The following is a 17,989-nucleotide window of genomic DNA, read 5'->3' as shown; positions in this document are numbered from 1 at the left end:
TATTGATTTCACATGAAGATTAATGTTGCACTGATCCCAGTTGTGAAGTCTCCAATGATCCAGATTCATTCATTCACTAGGCCTCCTGGCATGCAGGTGTTTCACTTGTGCTTGATTAAGGCATGTGGGTGTGAACAGACCGTTTGATTAACATGCCTTTGTTTCCTGTTATTTTAGTTTCTCAGGCAGCAGAATTACTTCTACCTCCAGTCTTTGCACATGGAGTTGAGTGACATCCACCCAGCTGAGGTGAAATCAGTATACAATAACTGGAAATACCTGTGTGTATGAGCAGAACCTTTAAAACCTTCAAATACTTGAATATGGGTTTTTTATTTCTGCCTAATGAAAACTCACTTCACATTGCAAGTTACAAATCTGTAATATTTGAGATGAGAAGACGATCGGAGCGCCACTTAAACTTAAGAATAGTGAAACACAGCTAATAGTTTAGAGCACTGACTCGTTTAGTCAATTTTTTACTCCATATAGTGTGAAAGTTTACAACAATAAAACCTAAAAAAGCTCAAGCTACAACTTGGAATTTAGGTCCAAACAGACTATAAATATTCCCACAGCCCTTAATTATGCATTAACATGCTCTTTTTGGAGGAATTAAGTGTTCCTGGCTGAACTGGCGTGGGCACAAAGACCTCATTAAAAAACACAAGGGAAGAAGGAAGTAAGGAAAAAACAAGTGAGACAGTTTAAAGACAGGAGACTAGGAGGGTGTGGTGCCAGTACAACTCTTTCACTGTTGTTCATCCTGTTTTAGCAAAACAACACGACCGTCAAGAATAGTTTGAAGACAGTTTTATTTTTCAGATGAATGATAATATATGTGCTGGACTTATCATTATATCTAGTTCTTCAGGGAGTTTTCTCCTTGTGATATGTGTAATCAGTCATACTGGATCAGTGTCATTTTTAATGAAGCACCACACAGTAAATATTTCAAGTAAGTGGAACAAAAAAATGAAATAAAATAAAATAAAAAAATAAAAAACAAGGTCTCACAGTAACTGGGTGTACGCTAGATGAATACACCTATCACTGTCCAAGACAGAATTCTTACATGAACTGCAGCTTTTCCAGTGATAGCTAATATAATGTACACGTTTCCTTAGAATAATGTCTATTTGAAAATAACTTGACACAACAAACTGGATACAAATACTGCTCCAACGTGACCTATAATTTATTCTTATTGAATTTTGCTTTGTCCAGAAAAATGTTTACTTTCCTCACGTCAGTCTGCAGCCTGATCAAGATTCCTTAAATAGCCACTGAGGTACCTAAAGGATCCCATATGCATCAAAGTCCATATGTTTAGAGAGGCCAAAATGGTAGCAAGGAGCAGAGATATGGAGGACGACAGTCACTTTATTCAGCAGCTGGAAAGACAAAAAGGTAGAAACATCACTGCAGTGACCAGTTGTATTCATTTGAGAGTTTGTTGTGGTCACATTGGAAACATTTCTACACATTGATTAGATTAATGGGGCTCGTGGGGTCAGTGTGACATAGCGTATGCACTTTGGTTTATTGTTGTTGCCAGTTTTAAAACAACTGCTGAGAGAAATGAATGTATGCACCCTATGCAATCCTGACTCATCAGACCAGCCACTCTCATTGTAAACAACATACAGAATGCACAGAGGCAGCTTCTACTTTTCCTTGTGGGTCCAAACTGAATTCTTTTTAAATGTCAAGTGCCTTCTAACATCAGCTCTGTTCAGTGACCACACTGTGCTGACTGTGGGGCTTAGTAAAAGACTTCATGAGCCTTCATAGGAGCTGGAAACTTTAGCTACCTCCCCGGGACAGTCTAATCATAGCTTGCTGGGCTTCATGCATATTGGCAATGAAGGAAGAAGTGGTTTGCCATGGATATGTGTTTAGAACTGTTTTTTAAGTTGTTTCTATTAAATTAGCAAACTAAGCAATACAGGAATTAGTTCGAGCTCATGTAAGCCAAAAATCACTGGTACATTAATACAACGACTGACTTTTGTTGCTTGTAACTATGGATGTCTGTTTTTAAAAAAAACAGCACTAATAACGGAGGAGGTGTGTATTTTTGAATATGGCTGCGTGCACATAGCTGCACCTATGCATGCATGCACAGTATAAATCAGCTCTCACCTCTTCCATCACTCCCAGTGGTTTATGGGAGCCCAGCAGGATGCCACATCAGCCTCCCCTTTGATGGTGACACACATGATTCATGGTTTTTAGAGGCCGTTTGTTTTCATTACGCCTCCTCGTCAGCTTGCTGTAGCAGTATCACGGTTTCGTGCAATGCAAGCAAATTTGGCCAAGAATGAGAGGAAAGAATTTCAGGGGAGAGTTTGTTGGCTCTGGAAGAAACAAAGGAGCTTGGTTTGGACTTAAGTCAGGATGTCAGCTGCCCACGGCTCCTTTTTCCACTGTTTAGTTCAGAGTGGTTAGGGACTCATAATATGTCAAATTGTGGAAAAGTAGGGGTTGAAAGGGTATAGAAGAGTCAAAAGTCTAATCTTTGTTGAAGCATCCAATCAATTTTGTACTTCTCTGAATCCCTTTGCAAATTTTCTAGTTGTTTCTCTTTATATTTAGAAATATAGTTAACTAAAATATGGAATGAAGGTCAAATATGGCGTCCTGTGCATACCTATGATGGCGATGATGACGGCAGTTATGGCAATTAAATCAAGGGCGATGATGAAGATGAAACCAGAGGTCAAGCTGTGGAATCCGAGAAAGCCAAGAGGTCACAGGGCTCAAGCTGTGCTGACATGTGGAGGTAACATTTAGGACACAGCATCCTTAACCATCAGGTGGTTCATCCAATGAATTCCTAAGGAAGTCCAGCGCTTTGTTTTTTTCGCTCACCTGTCCTGACCTCCATTGTAAACTATGCAAACAGAGTACAAATGTCTTAACAGTACTTCGAAAACAGAGACACAACGGCTCTCTTATACAGACTTTCTCCAAAGTTATTATTGGCACACGAGAGCAGTAAATACCTGCTTGATGCCGGTGATACAATAGCATCACAAGAATCCATAGTTACAGGTGACACGTACTGTAGTTTGACAATAACAGCTACAATATTAATGAAGGGGTAGTAGCTTTAAACTATCAACATCTCTTCTCATCAAGTGTCAGTCTCCATTGAAGCAAATGAATGATCTACGCTGTGGTTTTTAGATTTCTAGTGTGAATCCACTGGTGAGCAGACACAGTTCCAACATCTCCCCCACTCCTTTCTCCTAATCATCATATGTTTTAGGGCAGCAGTTGAGAAACAAATCTTTCTTTCAGGCAGGATTAGTGACCTGCAGACATGGTCGACCAGGCTCCCTCCATCCTCCACACAGAGAAGGCGTAGCTCAGTCTCTCGTGGGCCAAGTAGTTACATCCAGCCAGTTTAGAGTCCATCTCATCATTCTGCAGAACCTGGTACAAAAAGTCAATGTAGCGTGATGCCAACTTAAGAGTCTGGATCTTGCTCAGTTTGTCAGACGGCAGTGTGGGGATAATCTTACGCAATGAGGCAAAGGCTTCATTCAGAGATTGTGTCCTCTGGCGTTCCCGGATGTTTGCAATCACCCGTTGGGCATGTGGGTCCTCAAGAGCTGAAAACCCTCCAGGACTAGGACCAGGGACAGGAGAAAGGGATGAGTCTGAAGAAGGCGGCCTATGCTGAGGACTCTTCTTGAGTCTTTTGGGTCCAGCTGGTTTGTAGATGTGGATGTCATCCCCTGGATTGACTTTGTCGTCGTCTGCTGACGCGCAGGGAGCAACTGTGGTCATTTGGTCCTCTGTATGTAAGCCCGTCTGCCGTTTACGTCCGGTGACCCCTGGCGTTGCTACAACCACAGGACAGGCATGAGAACGTGGTTTGACCATGCTCTCCTTGCTGGAAACCACCCCTCCCTCAGGGTGGTCATCGTTACACTGCTCCTCCTCTCTCATGCTTGGCCACGTTTTTCGTCTGTCTTCTCTCTTTATGTGACTCACTGTCGCTCACTCCTTCTCTGAAAAGTGTTTTTCTCGTTACTTTAGAGCTTCTCCATTTCCCCTCTGCTTCTTTCACACAGTTTTTCTCTGACCTGTTTGCCTTTAAGACCTCCCTCTGTTCTGTTGCGTTTTCCCAACCTTCTCCAGTGTTGTTCTTCTTCTCCAACTTCTCCTCTTTCACGTTTACACTTCTTCATATACAAGCCAAAATGGGAGAGGAATCAGTACTCAGTTTTGGATTGCCACAGTGCTTCTTCGTCCACACATTTGCTTATAATGTCCTCCCAGTCTCTGTGAGTGTACACTCTATCAGCAAACCGAAGTGTCGTCATGTCTTGCTCCTGTAGCCGCATGTGATACAACAGCAATCTCAATCGGACTTTTTAAAGGAAAAGGGCTGTGAAACTTTCAACTGCCCACCCATCTGACTCACTGATTGGTTCGGTGGACTTTTTATGGACAGCTGAGCTTAAGACAACAGGAAGAATGAATTTTAAGCAATTGGTCCGATCAAAGGGATGGGCGGAGACAAAGGTTTGTCATACAGCCAACCAAATGAAACCGTTCTGACGTTTGCTTCTTGTCAAAGAAGTTGCCCAAGTTTATAGGTTCCAGATTTCCTTCAAAGAAAGTCCCTACCATCCCCCTCTCACTGCTTGGTTCTCTGTCCTCCTCCATCTCCCCTCTCCACAAATCAGCACCATCACTGCCGTGTTCGGTGGAGTTCAGAGAAAGAAAAAAAGGTATATGAACAGTTGAAAGTAAAGATTGCCTACACTTTTCTTCTACATGATACTTCTGTCTACTCTAGATATAGAAAATGTAATGATTTTTAATACATTCAGACACATAACATCCCAGAAAAATGAAGTAATGGTTAAATGCTTAGGTAATTGTTTGTTTGGTACATGACATGATACTGAGCAACACAATGGAATATTATTGTATTATTTTAAGGCACCTAATCAGACATCATCATCAAGCAAAAACATAAATACTAATTATTAGGTGGGCAATGAATGTGCAAAATAAATAACATCACATTAGTTATAACTGTAAAAATGTTCTTGAAACAACAAAGACAGTGTGTTTTATTTCACTGGCAGAGACTTGGTTGTAGTTTCTAAGCACAGACCTGGAGGGAGGAAAGAGCTGGCATTCAGACAGCACTCCAGCACTGAGGTCTAATCACAGTATTAAGGAAAGAATGAGTTCTGTGACTCAGAGGGAGGCCTGTGGGACATTTCACTGCTTTCATCCACAGAGCAACATCTTGAACAAACCTCGGTTCAGGTCCAATGCGAACTTCGCTGTCCAAACTTCTGGGTGAGCCTCCAGCATGGCCCACAGCCACACCCCCACATAAGAAGAGTCTATTGTTAGTGTTTTGTTTTTCAGAGACAAGAAGCTTCCATTTGATGAAGACACTAATTTTCATTCAGGCACTGTTAGAACACGGAGCTGGAAAATCTCAAGGTCTCTCCTCTGAGTCAACTCAGCGATGACTTGAGTCCAGAACAAGAAGAGAAACCTCTATTGTCTGACCACATGTGATGGCAATCCTCTTGTGTACACACACCACTGGTCATCGTGACAGTGTATGTTTTCCTTTTTGGCCACATCATTTGCACAATGATGCATGCAGTAACATGCAGCCTAATACACATGTATCTCACAAGTTTCAACCCAGCTTCCTATGTAGTGTAATTCTGTTATCATCTCCTACAAATCCAATGGGATACACAGTGCCCAGTTGTTCACTATGAACATGTGAGGAACAGCATAAACTTAGATAATGCATGTGTCAATATATTCAAAGAGAGGAGAGGAGAAGAGAGAAAAAACACAATGCTCCAGTGCTAAACATGAACTCACATACACACTTGTCATTGAAATGTACACTTCTACAGCTGATCCGTTGCTGACACTTGTGTCAAGAAATATAAAAAGACATCAGAAATGAGGTAAAGCACTAGTCAACATTAATATGCACTAAAAATATTCATAGTAAAATTGGTTTAGCAGATTTTATTTTGTTTTGTTGACAACTTTGTCAGCTGGTTAGTGCTACTCTGGTAGTTGTATGATTCCACTTGGTTTGATTTAGTACAGCTTAAGTGAATTTGAAAACACTGATATCACAGGATTGAAATTTTTAAATGAATGGTAACACAACCAGAAACAATATTGCTCTTCAACAATACTAAACTTTGCTGTGGATACTCCGGTGCACAGACTACTACTAAAATGTCGGACTCCTTTCAGCTCCTACCCTTTAAACTTCATCAGGCCATACATCCTCTGTCGGTGCTATGGGGGCACCTGTGATGGATCACAGTTATTTGCATATTTCAGCTCCCTTGAAACAGTTCCTTTACTGTTAAAAATAAATACCTCCAAGCTGGAGAATGATTAAAAGTGGATATCAAGTCTTGATATAAACACACATATATTGGAGCAGGGTGAGAGGGGAGGGGCGGGCCACAATCACAATGCTTTGTCTTGTACAGGAAGGTCCCCCGGAGGCTAAAAACGTCTGGAAAAAAGGGGAAAGAAAACCGGACCCTGTCTGTTTTAACTGCATGCTGAAATGACGATTTGGCATAAATATTTCCACCAGGAGAAATGGGAGAATGTTATCACATGTGGCGCCAATATATACACACACTGACACACACATTCTTGAAAATTCATGGCTGTGCAATGTGGCGTGCATTTACACAGACACAAATAAAAACAATACACTACATAAGCAAGTTGTTAAAGGATGTTAAGCACCTGGTAAATTGTTGTCATGTGAAACTGAGCCTCTGTATCAGACATCTACAGCTATATACAGCAAAGTCCTAACCTCGCTTTTACTCACAGTGTGTCACAGATTCGTTTACATAATTTAGAGAAAGAAAAGGATAATTTGTATGCACATTTCCTGCCGTACTATAGTCACTCCATGACTCTTGACATCCATCATCAGATCGTCCCAGTGTTATATTGTACTAACGATGTAGCTACTTCTGGATTGTAGTGCCAGGATAAGATGAAAGGCAACTGTACATGTGTCAAATAAAGCTCCAGCATGTCAGAGACAACTGCCATGAAAGAGGAAGTTTAATGCATCTTTGTGTGTTGATTGCCACATTTAGATACTGAGCATGCTGACATGTTCAAATACAATTTGAGTGTCCCTCGTCCCTATGAGCAGATGCAGTGCTGAGACTCGACCTGTGGATTTTCACTCTCCCGTGTTGTAAAGAACTTTAAATGTATTCAAAGAGAAAGGAGGTTGAGAGTTGGTAGAGAGTGGCCATAAAGATATCCATATCTAAGACACAGTGCCATGACATTAAAGCAACGCAGGACACAGAAATATTAAATATAAATTCTTTATTATATTGTGTTCAATTGAAATAAAAACTAACTAGAATGAAATCAAAAAGTGCAAGAAGTTGTTTGCTGTAATGCCCAACTGAGCTTTTACAAATAAAACAAAAACCCTGTATGCAAACAGATTTCTTACATTTAGATCTTTTTAAATTTAAATTTAAATACAATTAATGTGTAAAATGTAACTACAACATGTCTCCGTTTTTTGTTTTTACTTGCACCTAATTTGTTCCACAGATTTTCACATTTCAGAAAATAGCACAAAAAAAATGGGAAAAATAATGTGTGTTAACTTTAAAATTGTTGCTTGACATTTCTATCAAAACAATTCATCTGCAGGCCTGCTGGTTGTTTGGTTCCAGCTCTGCGTAGCTGTGCTGCACTTTAGTACTTTAGTACTGTACAGAATATGTCACTTATCACTCACTAGAGGTCATTGTACCTGAGTGTTTACTTAATCTGCTGCAGGTGTGGATTAAAATGTTTTATTGAATACAAATTATAGTTATTAGTCAGAAGTGATTAAAACATATGTGGCAATCTGTTTTTACAGCTTTACTACTGAGTGTGCTGTATGTGAACTGAGGATTGATGAGCAGATTGTTTTTTACAAAGATGGCTTTTACCTTCTTCTTTAGATGTTCAGAAATGAAGCAGGAACAAGAGGAGGAGACAGGACAAAGACAGAGAAAGCCCTCTTATTCAGGGCATGCTTTTTCCTTTTACTGAAATATTTTATTGAGGTTTGTCAACATCAACACACCTAAAATGTTCTCATAAATCTCTGAAATAAATCCAGTATAATGTGATGAACACAGTCACTGATATTTATACAAAATATGGTCACAAAAATTAAAGTTCCTGCATTCACCAGTTTAGACATATTTCAAACCAAGTCTCCTCCAGTGCCTGAAAAAAAAAGGTGAATAAATATTTAAATAACTAATACAAGTCAAACTTAAGTAACTCCTAATAAAATTTGTTACAAAAAAGTTTGACACTTTAGGACCTTCAGGTTAAAATCTCAATCATCAATCAGAACCTGCCTTCAGGTGCTTACTTGAACGTGAGACGGTATCTTATAAATGATGTACATCATCATCAACGATGCACAGCACAGCTTTTGAGCTTGTGACTCCTCCTTGAGGCCAAATGTCTGTATTGCAGAAAACCACAGAATCTGGTGATGACAGCAGATTAACTTGATTTGAAAAATAATTTTTGTGTGCGATTCAGAAAGACTGATCTCCTAGTAGAGTATGCTGTGTATCAGATGTGTTCAATTTCATCCTGTTAGGGATCCAGTGCAGTTATTTAGGAGGAGTATAGCTGGCATAGTCCAACAGATATCTTGACATTAACAGTAAATCAACACAAGGACACGTAACATACACAACATGTTGCAAAGGCAATTTTCTGTCTATAGTAGCAGGAGCTCTATTCTGTAGTACTCTCATTGTAGAGAGATCAGAACACACGTCAGGGATGGTAAGGAAGGTGGACAGGCCACTTACGTATTCAGACTACACCTAGACAATCTGGTACCAAGAGAAATAAAAACAAAGGCGAGATCAGCACCCTCGGTAATCCCTTCGTTTTACAGGTTGGAAACAGTACACTCCTTCTACCTCACACTCAAGCCAGCTCCATTATCTATAGCCATTCATTGCCCTTCATGAAGATGTCCCTGAACAATGTACTGGAGACACATGAAACCCACATTGTCAGTGACACTGATTTATCAAACTTTTACTGCCACCTAGTGGAACTGGACTCGCTTCACCTACAAGTCTCTGATTCCCTTGGCACAGAATTTCAATAACATCACATTAGAAGATGCTGTAATAGTCTGTCTTTTGTTTTGTCCTTTTATGTCATTGAATAGAACCTAGTAATTATACTCGTGCATCTAGGAGTGTGTAATTATATTTTCACTTTGCCTACTGGCTCATTTTGATTATGTCCTGTACATGGCCGCTGGTGGTCTAATTTGGACCTAGTTTGATGCTTTTTCTTTTAAAAGTGTTTCCTCAGTGGCACGTGGTTAATGTAAATGTAAAATATGTAAAACATATGTAAAATAGCCTCATTATATTAATAGGACACAAAATCTAAACTTCTGTTCAGAAAAGGTTCAAGACGTCAGGACAAAGTAATGACATGTAGTTCTGCCCAAACAGTGTCTTATCGGACTAGAGATTGTTTTCCTCATGCTCTGAATCTTTTGGATTCTACTGAGCTGGCTAAGTTTTATTCAAAGTGGCTTTTTTCTAGCTACTGTTGCTTGACAACCTGATGGATCAAGTGCTGGTGGTTGGTTTTCTTGTCAGGAGGTTCTCAGGAGTGTTATGTAAAAATATTTAGGATTAGGAATATTTTTTTCTGCTTGACTTTTTAATGATTATGACCTTAATGCCTCAAGTGCACCGCTGTAGATTCAGTAGAACACTAACATAACAACACTGAAGCAGGTGGAAGTATTTACAGTCAACAAGAGACATCAGTGGGTACAATACCAGGATCCCTCATTCACAAAATATATACTACATATTCTTTATCTGCACAGACTGACCATCACCATTTATTAGGTGGTAAATGAAGGCTTCTAAAAACATCATGAGTTGTATGTCAGTGAAGATTCTTGATACACAATTCCTAAGGGTGTACCCACCCCAATCCATATTTGTTTGTAGAACTGAAGCTGAACCTAAACCAACTAATAATGTAAACTGGAAGAACTGGAACTTTATGCTCCGTGGTTTCCAGTAAAGTAAGTGCTGAATGCAATCTGAAGACGTGCATATAGTTTCATAGTATATATTTAGCACCAAACCAATCCCTGATGTAACTTTCTGGTTACACAAGTTCCTGGAAAGGAATGTTGTCCTGCAAACATTTGCGATTACACCTCCTGCCTTGCGATTTTCTTTTTCTTGATGCTTTCATTTTGGACTCACCCACAGCCTTGCTGGGTGTGGAGCAGAGAGAAGAAAAGGGAGTTCGTTTTAGGACAAGAAGTGGAGATGAAGTAAAAAAGGGAAGCAACTTTTGACAAGACAAGTGACGAGAGAAGAGAAACAACTTTATCACCTCCCATGATGTCTTTGTCCAAGCCAGAGGATCAGCTAGCCTTGGAACTGAGCTGCCCAATCTGTCTTCAATTCTACTCTGACCCAGTTACTCTCCCCTGTGGACACAACTACTGTCAAGCCTGTATCTGCAAGACTGTCTTCACCATCGAATGTAGTGGTAAAACAGCTCCACAATGCCCAGAGTGCCGTGAGGAGTTCCAGGGTGTGGAGTCTCTGCAGAAGAACTTCAAACTCTGCAGCATTGTTGAAGGCTACCGAGCCACTGCAAATATGCTGAACTGGTCTGAAACTGAGCCTGAGAAGACTTTCTGTGACCACTGTATAGATGAACAGACACTGGCTGTGAAGATCTGCCTGAAGTGTGAGGTCTCACTGTGCTCCCGACATCTCCAGAAACACCACGAGAAGGACTCATTCAAGGGACACTCCATGGTGGAACCCCTGAATGAAGTGGGGACGAAGGGCTGCATTATCCACCGGCGTCCCCTTGAGTACTTTTGTTCCAACGACATGGCCACACTGTGCTCCACATGCATTGTAGAAGGCCAGCACCAGAACCATGATATCCTCACCTTCAGTGTAGCTGAAGAGGAGATGAGGCGAGCGCTGGAGAACCAAAGCAAGGTAGTTTTGTTGGTTTCATTAACATTAATCTAAGATTTACACTGACAGATGTTTCTAAATATATAAAACTAGTGAAAACTAATTTCTGAATAACTTGAAATAGTCAAACAGGTCTGTTGAAAATGCAAAATTGAGAAATTTGTATAAATACAAACCTGTGTGAAGAATAAATAAATAAGAAACAAAGGTTTACTTATGTTTAAATCAAAATGTTATTTTAAGAAAAAATACATTTCATATTTTGTGAAAGATCAACTTTTGAGTTTATCCTTTATTAGTATTACATGAATTAATTAGTTACATTAATTATTAGTAATACGTATATTGTTAATTAATTACATTGTAAATTATATTGTTGACCTATTATTAGGTTATTTCAGAACTGTAAAGTAAATCATTACCAGAGCACTCTGGGGAGTGTTACCTAATGAAAATGGATGACACTGCTATATTTTATACCCATGAGAAACAACAGCAGGTTCGTGACACACAGGAGGCTTGAATAAAATGACTGTTGGCATCTGACTCATTTCCATTGTTCTTTAGAACGGGTGAATGACACGAATGCAAAAGAATTCTGACTGACAAGAACCCAGATAATGACCTCTGACAGGGTCAATGGGAGTTCTCCACTTTAGACGACTAATCAAATACTTAAATGACATCTGTGTTGATCTGTGCCAAGTCACTGCACAAGAAAATCACATTCAATTTCTTTATCAACACAGAATATTTTTTGTTTTCACAGGAATTGTGCATCCAGGCATTCAAAATCTTCTTCTCTTTGTGCTAAACACAAAATCTAAAATCATGTTTGCAGGTGATTTCCTGCAGGCTGCAGATGACAAAGACTCTCCTGCAGAAAACAGCAGAGGAGCAGGCAGCCAGCAAAGTTATGAGAGAGAAACTAGTCAACAAGGTTGTAACACTGGTGGACAGCATTGCTGAGCTAATGAACAGGTAACGTAATGCATGTATGCTAGTAATGATGCTTCTTTGAAAAGTCTATTTGCAAATGATGATAGATTCAAAGATGCATTTTAAATGTTACAGTCCTCTGAGCAGTGTCCTGCATACTTGTCTGTGTCAAATCTGCTCAAAGAAAAGCCACTTACGATATACACCGTAACTTTTATATACAGTATGTTATTTTTATAGCTCAATACTATGACATGAAATTTAAATAATAAATGTGAGCTTGTTTAAATTACCAAATTCTGATGCAAACTATGTATTTAAAAATGTAAGACTGTGTGTTTTAAAGATAGATACAGTGAGTGAGTCCAATTAGAAGTACAACTGCTTCAGATTACCATCAGCAGTTTGTCCTTAGCGCTTGAAGAACAGGATCAGGCAGTGACGGTTGCAGATTAAAAATGCAGGCAAGAACAGATGAATGATTTTATGTAATGAACAAGTTCATCTGCATTTTTTGTACATATTTATATTAGTGTCCAAATGTCATGGATTGTTCAAGCTCAGCTCTAAAACTTTTAAATGGTTGAGTTATAAATTACTGACAGCAGAATGTGTATCTCATTATTTAATACTTTAAAGTTTAGTTAATTACAGTACATGTAAAAATAAATGGACTTGACATGAATTAAATTTTATTGTGGATTTACAGATCAAGATTTCCATCCACATAAGAAATGACAGAGAATGAACTCATAAAGGACAGTGCATCCAGAAAATATTTAAACACTAAACTCTTTCCACATTTTGTAATGTTCCTAAATTGATTAAATTAATCATTTTCCTTACGAATGCTACAAACAATATCGCCTAATGTCATAGAGAGAGAAAGTTGTTCGAAATCTTTGTAAATTTATTAAAAATTTGAAACAAACAAACAAAAACACATTTACAGACGTATTCACAGCCTTTTTCCATGACACTTAAACTTGAGCTCTGGTGCATCCTATTTCCACTGATCATATTTGAGATGTTTCTACAATTCATTTGGAGTCCACCTGTGATAAATGTGGTTCATTGGACCTCACTACAGAAAGTCCTACAGTCAACAGTAGACGTCAGAGCCCAAACTAAGCCAAGAAGTCCAATGAGTTGTCTGTAGATCTCTGAGATGGATTGGATTGAGGCACATAGCAAAGCCTGTTAATGCTTATGTACATTTTTACAATAACTAAATAAATTCAACTCAATATGAAATAATGTTGTAACAATACAAAATGTGGAAAAGGTTAAGTATGTCTAAAAGCATATTGAGAGAAAATAACTCTAACAAAGTTGGACCTGGACGTGTTGGTCCATATGACACTATCTCTCTGTTCACTAACTGCAGCGTCTGGTTATGGTGTTGTGTCTAGGTACAGGGAGCGCCTGCATGTGCTCTTAGAGGAGGATAGAAGCCAACAAGGAAAGACCTCGAAGCTGGAACTGAGTGAGCTGGAAGAGCAACAGCAGCAGTTATCAGAGGCACAGCAGGGTGCTACAGAGGCTCTCGGCGAGACGGAGACATCCCTCTTCATACACAGGTACAAGAGAAATCGATCCTGCTTTTACAACTGTGCTTTTACTGTACATAAATATTTAAAAGACTCTTTTTAACAGTAGAAGAAAAATATATTAATACCTGAACTCATTGAAAATAATCTAAATAAACTAACTGTACATACACTAAAGAGCTAAATACAAATTATGCAAGGCATAATGCACATATATACATATATATATATATATATATATATATACATATATTTATTTATATATATATATATATATATATATATATATATATATATATATTTATTTATATACATATATATATATATGTACAGCAGAGCAATGGAAATCAACTGAGAAAGTACTTCTGTTCTCCAGGTTCATACAGATTGAACATAAGGTGAGAAAAGCTGCCACAGGCAACATTAGTGCCAAAATCCCCTCAAAGTCTCCCATCGACATCAAGAATCTCCAGGCAGGACTCAAAACCCAAGATTTCCACTCAGAAATGACTCGCCTCCTACATTCCCTTCATATCCTCCTCAACCCCCTGGACCTCTCCTTCAATCTCTGCAGTGCCCATCCCAGCCTGATATTGTCCAATGATCTGCGCACAGTCAAGTACAGCTTTACCAAGCAGCCATACCCAGAGCACCCAGAGCGTTTTACAACGGCACCCCAGGTTATGTGCAGCCAGGGGTTCTCACGTGGGGAACACATATGGGTGGTAGAAGTGGGGCCCAACAGCATGTGGTCACTGGGGGTGTGTTATAAAAGCATCCCTCGCCGTGGTGACAACAGTCGTTTAGGACATAACTCGATGTCCTGGCGGCTGCAGTGGAAGAATGGCAAGCTGACAGCATGTCATTCCTCTAGTAATAGGACTCTAGAGGAACTTCCCACATGTCTGTTTAGAATTGAGATAGAACTGAACTATGAGGCCGGGACATTATCGTTCCACAGCATCAAAGGGCGGAAGGAGCATATCCACACCTTCAGGACCGTGTTTACGGAGGCAGTTCACCCAGCGTTCAGTATTCATTCAAACACACCAGATTCCTGGATTACTCTGCACACTGGGATGTGAGCACAACAGCTGTTTAGTGGTTCCTGCGCATATCATTTATTTGGGTGTTGAACAAAATACATTACTGTTTAACTAGCATTTTTGTTTTTTCTTTCAAAAAATACTTTTGTAAATAAATAAAATGAATAGATTGACTCAACATATTATACCAAAATTGAGCATTTGTGTGTAACTGCAGTGGAAAATTGACTTGCATATTCAGAAACTACTTTGGAAATTCAATGTTTTGGTAGTTTGTGTCAGGGTCCTATGTACCTGTTTTAATTGACAAGAACAACAAACACAATCCCAACGTCCACACCTGTGTGTTCAGTTGTTGGGTTGTTATGAAGGCGGATCCGTTGAAACTGAAACTCAGTTGCTGTTATGATTTTTCTATAATGCAATTCACTGGTCAAGATCATCCAATACCAGTAAATTTGCCGGGATTGTTTTGCCAAACTATATTTTCTGACAGTTTTTGCTCCTGAATCTCCTATTGGATTTGTCTGAGCGTACTGTTTAGACTACAATAAACTGGTGCATTGTAATTATGAGATAATTTATTTACAAATATGAAATTTCGAATTCACAATTAGAGTTATTTAGAGAGATTTATCTATAGGGGTTATATAAATGTATCTGCTTTGTGATTTGTTCTATTTATCTGTTGTTTATCCGCTGTCTCTCTCTAAGATGCTAACAGTTAGCATATTTTAATTTGCATGATTTCTTTCCTTGAATTTTCTGTATCACTGATGTGTGTGAATACATATTACATGTGTTTATACTACAAATAAACAATGATAATAATGTTTGTATTTATGTATGTTGATCAGATAATGCACTCCAGCTTGACTCCACCACCCACCAGACTGCAAAAATCAACTTATACTTGAATCATCACTTTTTTAGCAGTTTCTACATAAATAAACAAATAAATGATATTGGATTACAAAAACTAATAAAGTGTCCACTGAGTGTTCATTTAATGGAGTCTCTTGATATCGGGGTTGCCAAGTTGTGCGGTAAATGGTAACTAACAGGGATTCGTCACTTAAGAACAATTTAAATAAATTGGAAAATATAGGAATTCGACATTTGGTAAATGGATAATTTCTGTGGCTTTGCCCAAATTATTAATACAATAATTTAGCTGCATGATACGGGAAGCATATATCTGTAAGAGAGGGATGGTTTAAGACGAACCTGGCAACCCATATCTGTCACACATTCTGTCATTGGGCAGGACGCTAATACTATTCCATGATAGTAGCATTAATTCACGCTAGAGCGTTACCAAAGCTGTTTCTGTACGCAAGAAGGCATGGGCTCAGGAGAGAGTACGACCAGAAAAGTGTCTTTCGGTGTGGACGATGAGGACAGAGTCAGGATCCTTCGTGGAGTCAAGGTGATGCTAGCTTAGCTAGCTAGGTTAGCGTTTGATAAGCCATGCTAACATTAACGTTACTTCAATGTTAGCCGTTAGCTTGTTGTTGTATAGTTGTTCAAGTCAACACTTTAGTCTCGGCTGAACCAAGACCCCAATCTGTAAATCGACTGCTTACGTGAGGAGGATGTAAAGGGATGGAGAAGCTGGGGCAGGTTGATATATGATGTGAAACATGTCTTTATTATTCGTTACGCCAATCTTCAGTAGGTAATTAGCTTCAGATGGAAGTGTCTCCTGCTTTCGGTAAAAGATTAAATCTGACAGATGACTGACGTCTTTTAAAAACCTTCGGTGTGTTTTTGTAAATTCGGCCTGTATATTATTGACTTACCGGTTCTACATTTGTTAGAAAACCCAGCGTTTACTATTCACTAGCTGCTATCTAGTGTTGACTAGCAGCATTAAAGATAACTTAGCAGTCTGGGGGTGAATTAGACGTTATGCTTGGCCAGTAGTTAACTACTTAGTTAGTTAGTTAGTTAGTTAGTTAGTTAACTAGCTGCTTTGAACATGCCATCTGCACAGCAGATGTATGTAAACCAAGAATAGATTCCTACTCATGTCTTTAGCTGCCTAACACCACACTGTAGTTAGAAGAGCATTAGTCTATTACAGAGGTGGAGTCAGAGAGAGTCAGAGGTTTGTGTGTTAGGGCTGCAAGACCTGGGGGTATGAATATCTTTTTGCACTGGCATAGATATGTTTCTCATAAATGCATGTGCCCCCGAGCTTGAACTGTATAAACAAACAACACTTAATGTCTTCTCATAAAGACACTACATTAATTAGATAATATAATATAATTTCAGTAGTTTTTCAGACAGCCTCACAGCTTTAGTGTTTGTGCTGACCTCAAGTAGTTATGGTTTTTTTACTTGCTGTACTGTAGATGCATGCTCACCTGCACCCAGCTTTAATGCTGTTGCTCCACTAGAAGAGGTCAGTGAGCTAGTGAGTTTTGGCCTGGCATTATCTTTAAATCTAATGCACATACATGCATATGCAATTCTGTGAATGTCTGTAGTGTGACTGCAGCCATACCAATGTGCTATCTTGTGATATGTATAAGAATTTGCTCATTGCCGTTTCCAAATTTCCTGTAGGATTGGAAGGCACCTTCAGATGCAGCTGTTCTCATTAGAGTGCAAACTAATATAACAGCCACATGAACATAAAAGATAATTGAATGCAAAAAAATTTAATTTTAAAAGTTACTAGTACTCCTATGGTTTATAATAATTGTGAAAATATTTGTAAAAATATCCGTGAGAACTGAAAACAGGCCTTACAGATAAATGTATTTACCAGCTCTGTCTCCACATTCAAATTTTGTGAGTCATAGAAACAGTGAGTCACTGGTAGGCGTTGCTTACTATGGTTTTTGGAGTAGCTATGTTTAACTACTGTGTGTGTTCACACAGTACAACACACACATGATGAAGTGTTTACTGGCAAATGTGTTTGGACCAAAGTAACTTTGTCCATGCTTAAGCATTAGAAGATAAAAGAATGATTTTTATTTCAATAAAGACGACACTGCATGATTTGTATGATATGCTTTCCGCTCCATTAAAGTGTTACTAGCCTAGGTTTGTAGAAACCTGCAGAAAGGTTTCTCCATGTATCTGTTGATTCTGTGTCTTTAGTCATGGCCATGTTTGACTTTAACTTGCACTTCTTCCCTCCCTCTAGCTGTCGGACGATGTCCTTCAGAGGATGAGAGGAGTAGCCAACATTGCTCCAGAACGGACATCTTCATCAACCTCAAGCATGCAGAAAGACACAGGTAACATGGCCTTACAGAACCAAGTGCTTGAAGCATTAGTTACAGTATATCTATGTTAGGCCTTATTATTGCTTATTACATTAGTAACTGAAAGTCACCAATCTGGACCATAT

The 17,989-nt window shown here is 39.0% G+C and overlaps 3 protein-coding genes across 6 annotated transcripts in view; 2 read left to right on the top strand and 1 right to left on the bottom strand.

Moving 5' to 3' along the window:
* Positions 1–798: 798 nt before the first annotated feature.
* Positions 799–4,343, bottom strand: LOC113166737 (twist-related protein 2-like). Of its 4 annotated transcripts, none has more exons than XM_026366872.2 (3): positions 2,654–4,343; positions 2,146–2,360; positions 799–1,394 (listed from the first exon to the last, which is right to left on the bottom strand). In XM_026366872.2, exon 1 carries the CDS (start codon positions 3,958–3,960, stop codon positions 3,313–3,315), a length of 648 nt encoding a protein of 215 aa, XP_026222657.1. In that variant the 5' UTR covers positions 3,961–4,343; the 3' UTR covers positions 799–1,394; positions 2,146–2,360; positions 2,654–3,312. The 4 variants fall into 4 exon arrangements, with proteins under 4 accessions (XP_026222657.1, XP_026222656.1, XP_026222655.1 ...); XM_026366871.2 differs by having other exon boundaries at positions 2,146–2,896; positions 3,009–4,343; XM_026366870.2 differs by having other exon boundaries at positions 2,146–4,343.
* Positions 4,344–10,328: 5,985 nt separating this feature from the next.
* Positions 10,329–15,583, top strand: LOC113168033 (E3 ubiquitin/ISG15 ligase TRIM25-like). The gene is made up of 4 exons (XM_026369075.1): positions 10,329–11,105; positions 11,926–12,065; positions 13,436–13,603; positions 13,950–15,583. Exons 1-4 carry the CDS (start codon positions 10,485–10,487, stop codon positions 14,656–14,658), a joined length of 1,638 nt encoding a protein of 545 aa, XP_026224860.1. The 5' UTR covers positions 10,329–10,484; the 3' UTR covers positions 14,659–15,583.
* Positions 15,584–15,853: 270 nt separating this feature from the next.
* Positions 15,854–17,989, top strand: part of chchd6a (coiled-coil-helix-coiled-coil-helix domain containing 6a) — a 53,058-nt gene continuing 50,922 nt past the window's right edge. The window contains exons 1-2 of the mRNA XM_026368420.1: positions 15,854–16,048; positions 17,783–17,876. Of these exons, the coding sequence (XP_026224205.1) occupies positions 15,965–16,048; positions 17,783–17,876 (178 nt within the window). The 5' untranslated portion in view covers positions 15,854–15,964. The remainder of the gene's footprint in view (positions 16,049–17,782; positions 17,877–17,989) is intronic.

Source organism: Anabas testudineus, chromosome 7 (assembly GCF_900324465.2).
Source record: "Anabas testudineus chromosome 7, fAnaTes1.2, whole genome shotgun sequence".
Lineage (NCBI taxonomy): Eukaryota > Metazoa > Chordata > Actinopteri > Anabantiformes > Anabantidae > Anabas > Anabas testudineus.
Note: the sequence above shows the minus strand (reverse complement) of the source record. Positions and strands in the feature narration are given on the sequence as shown.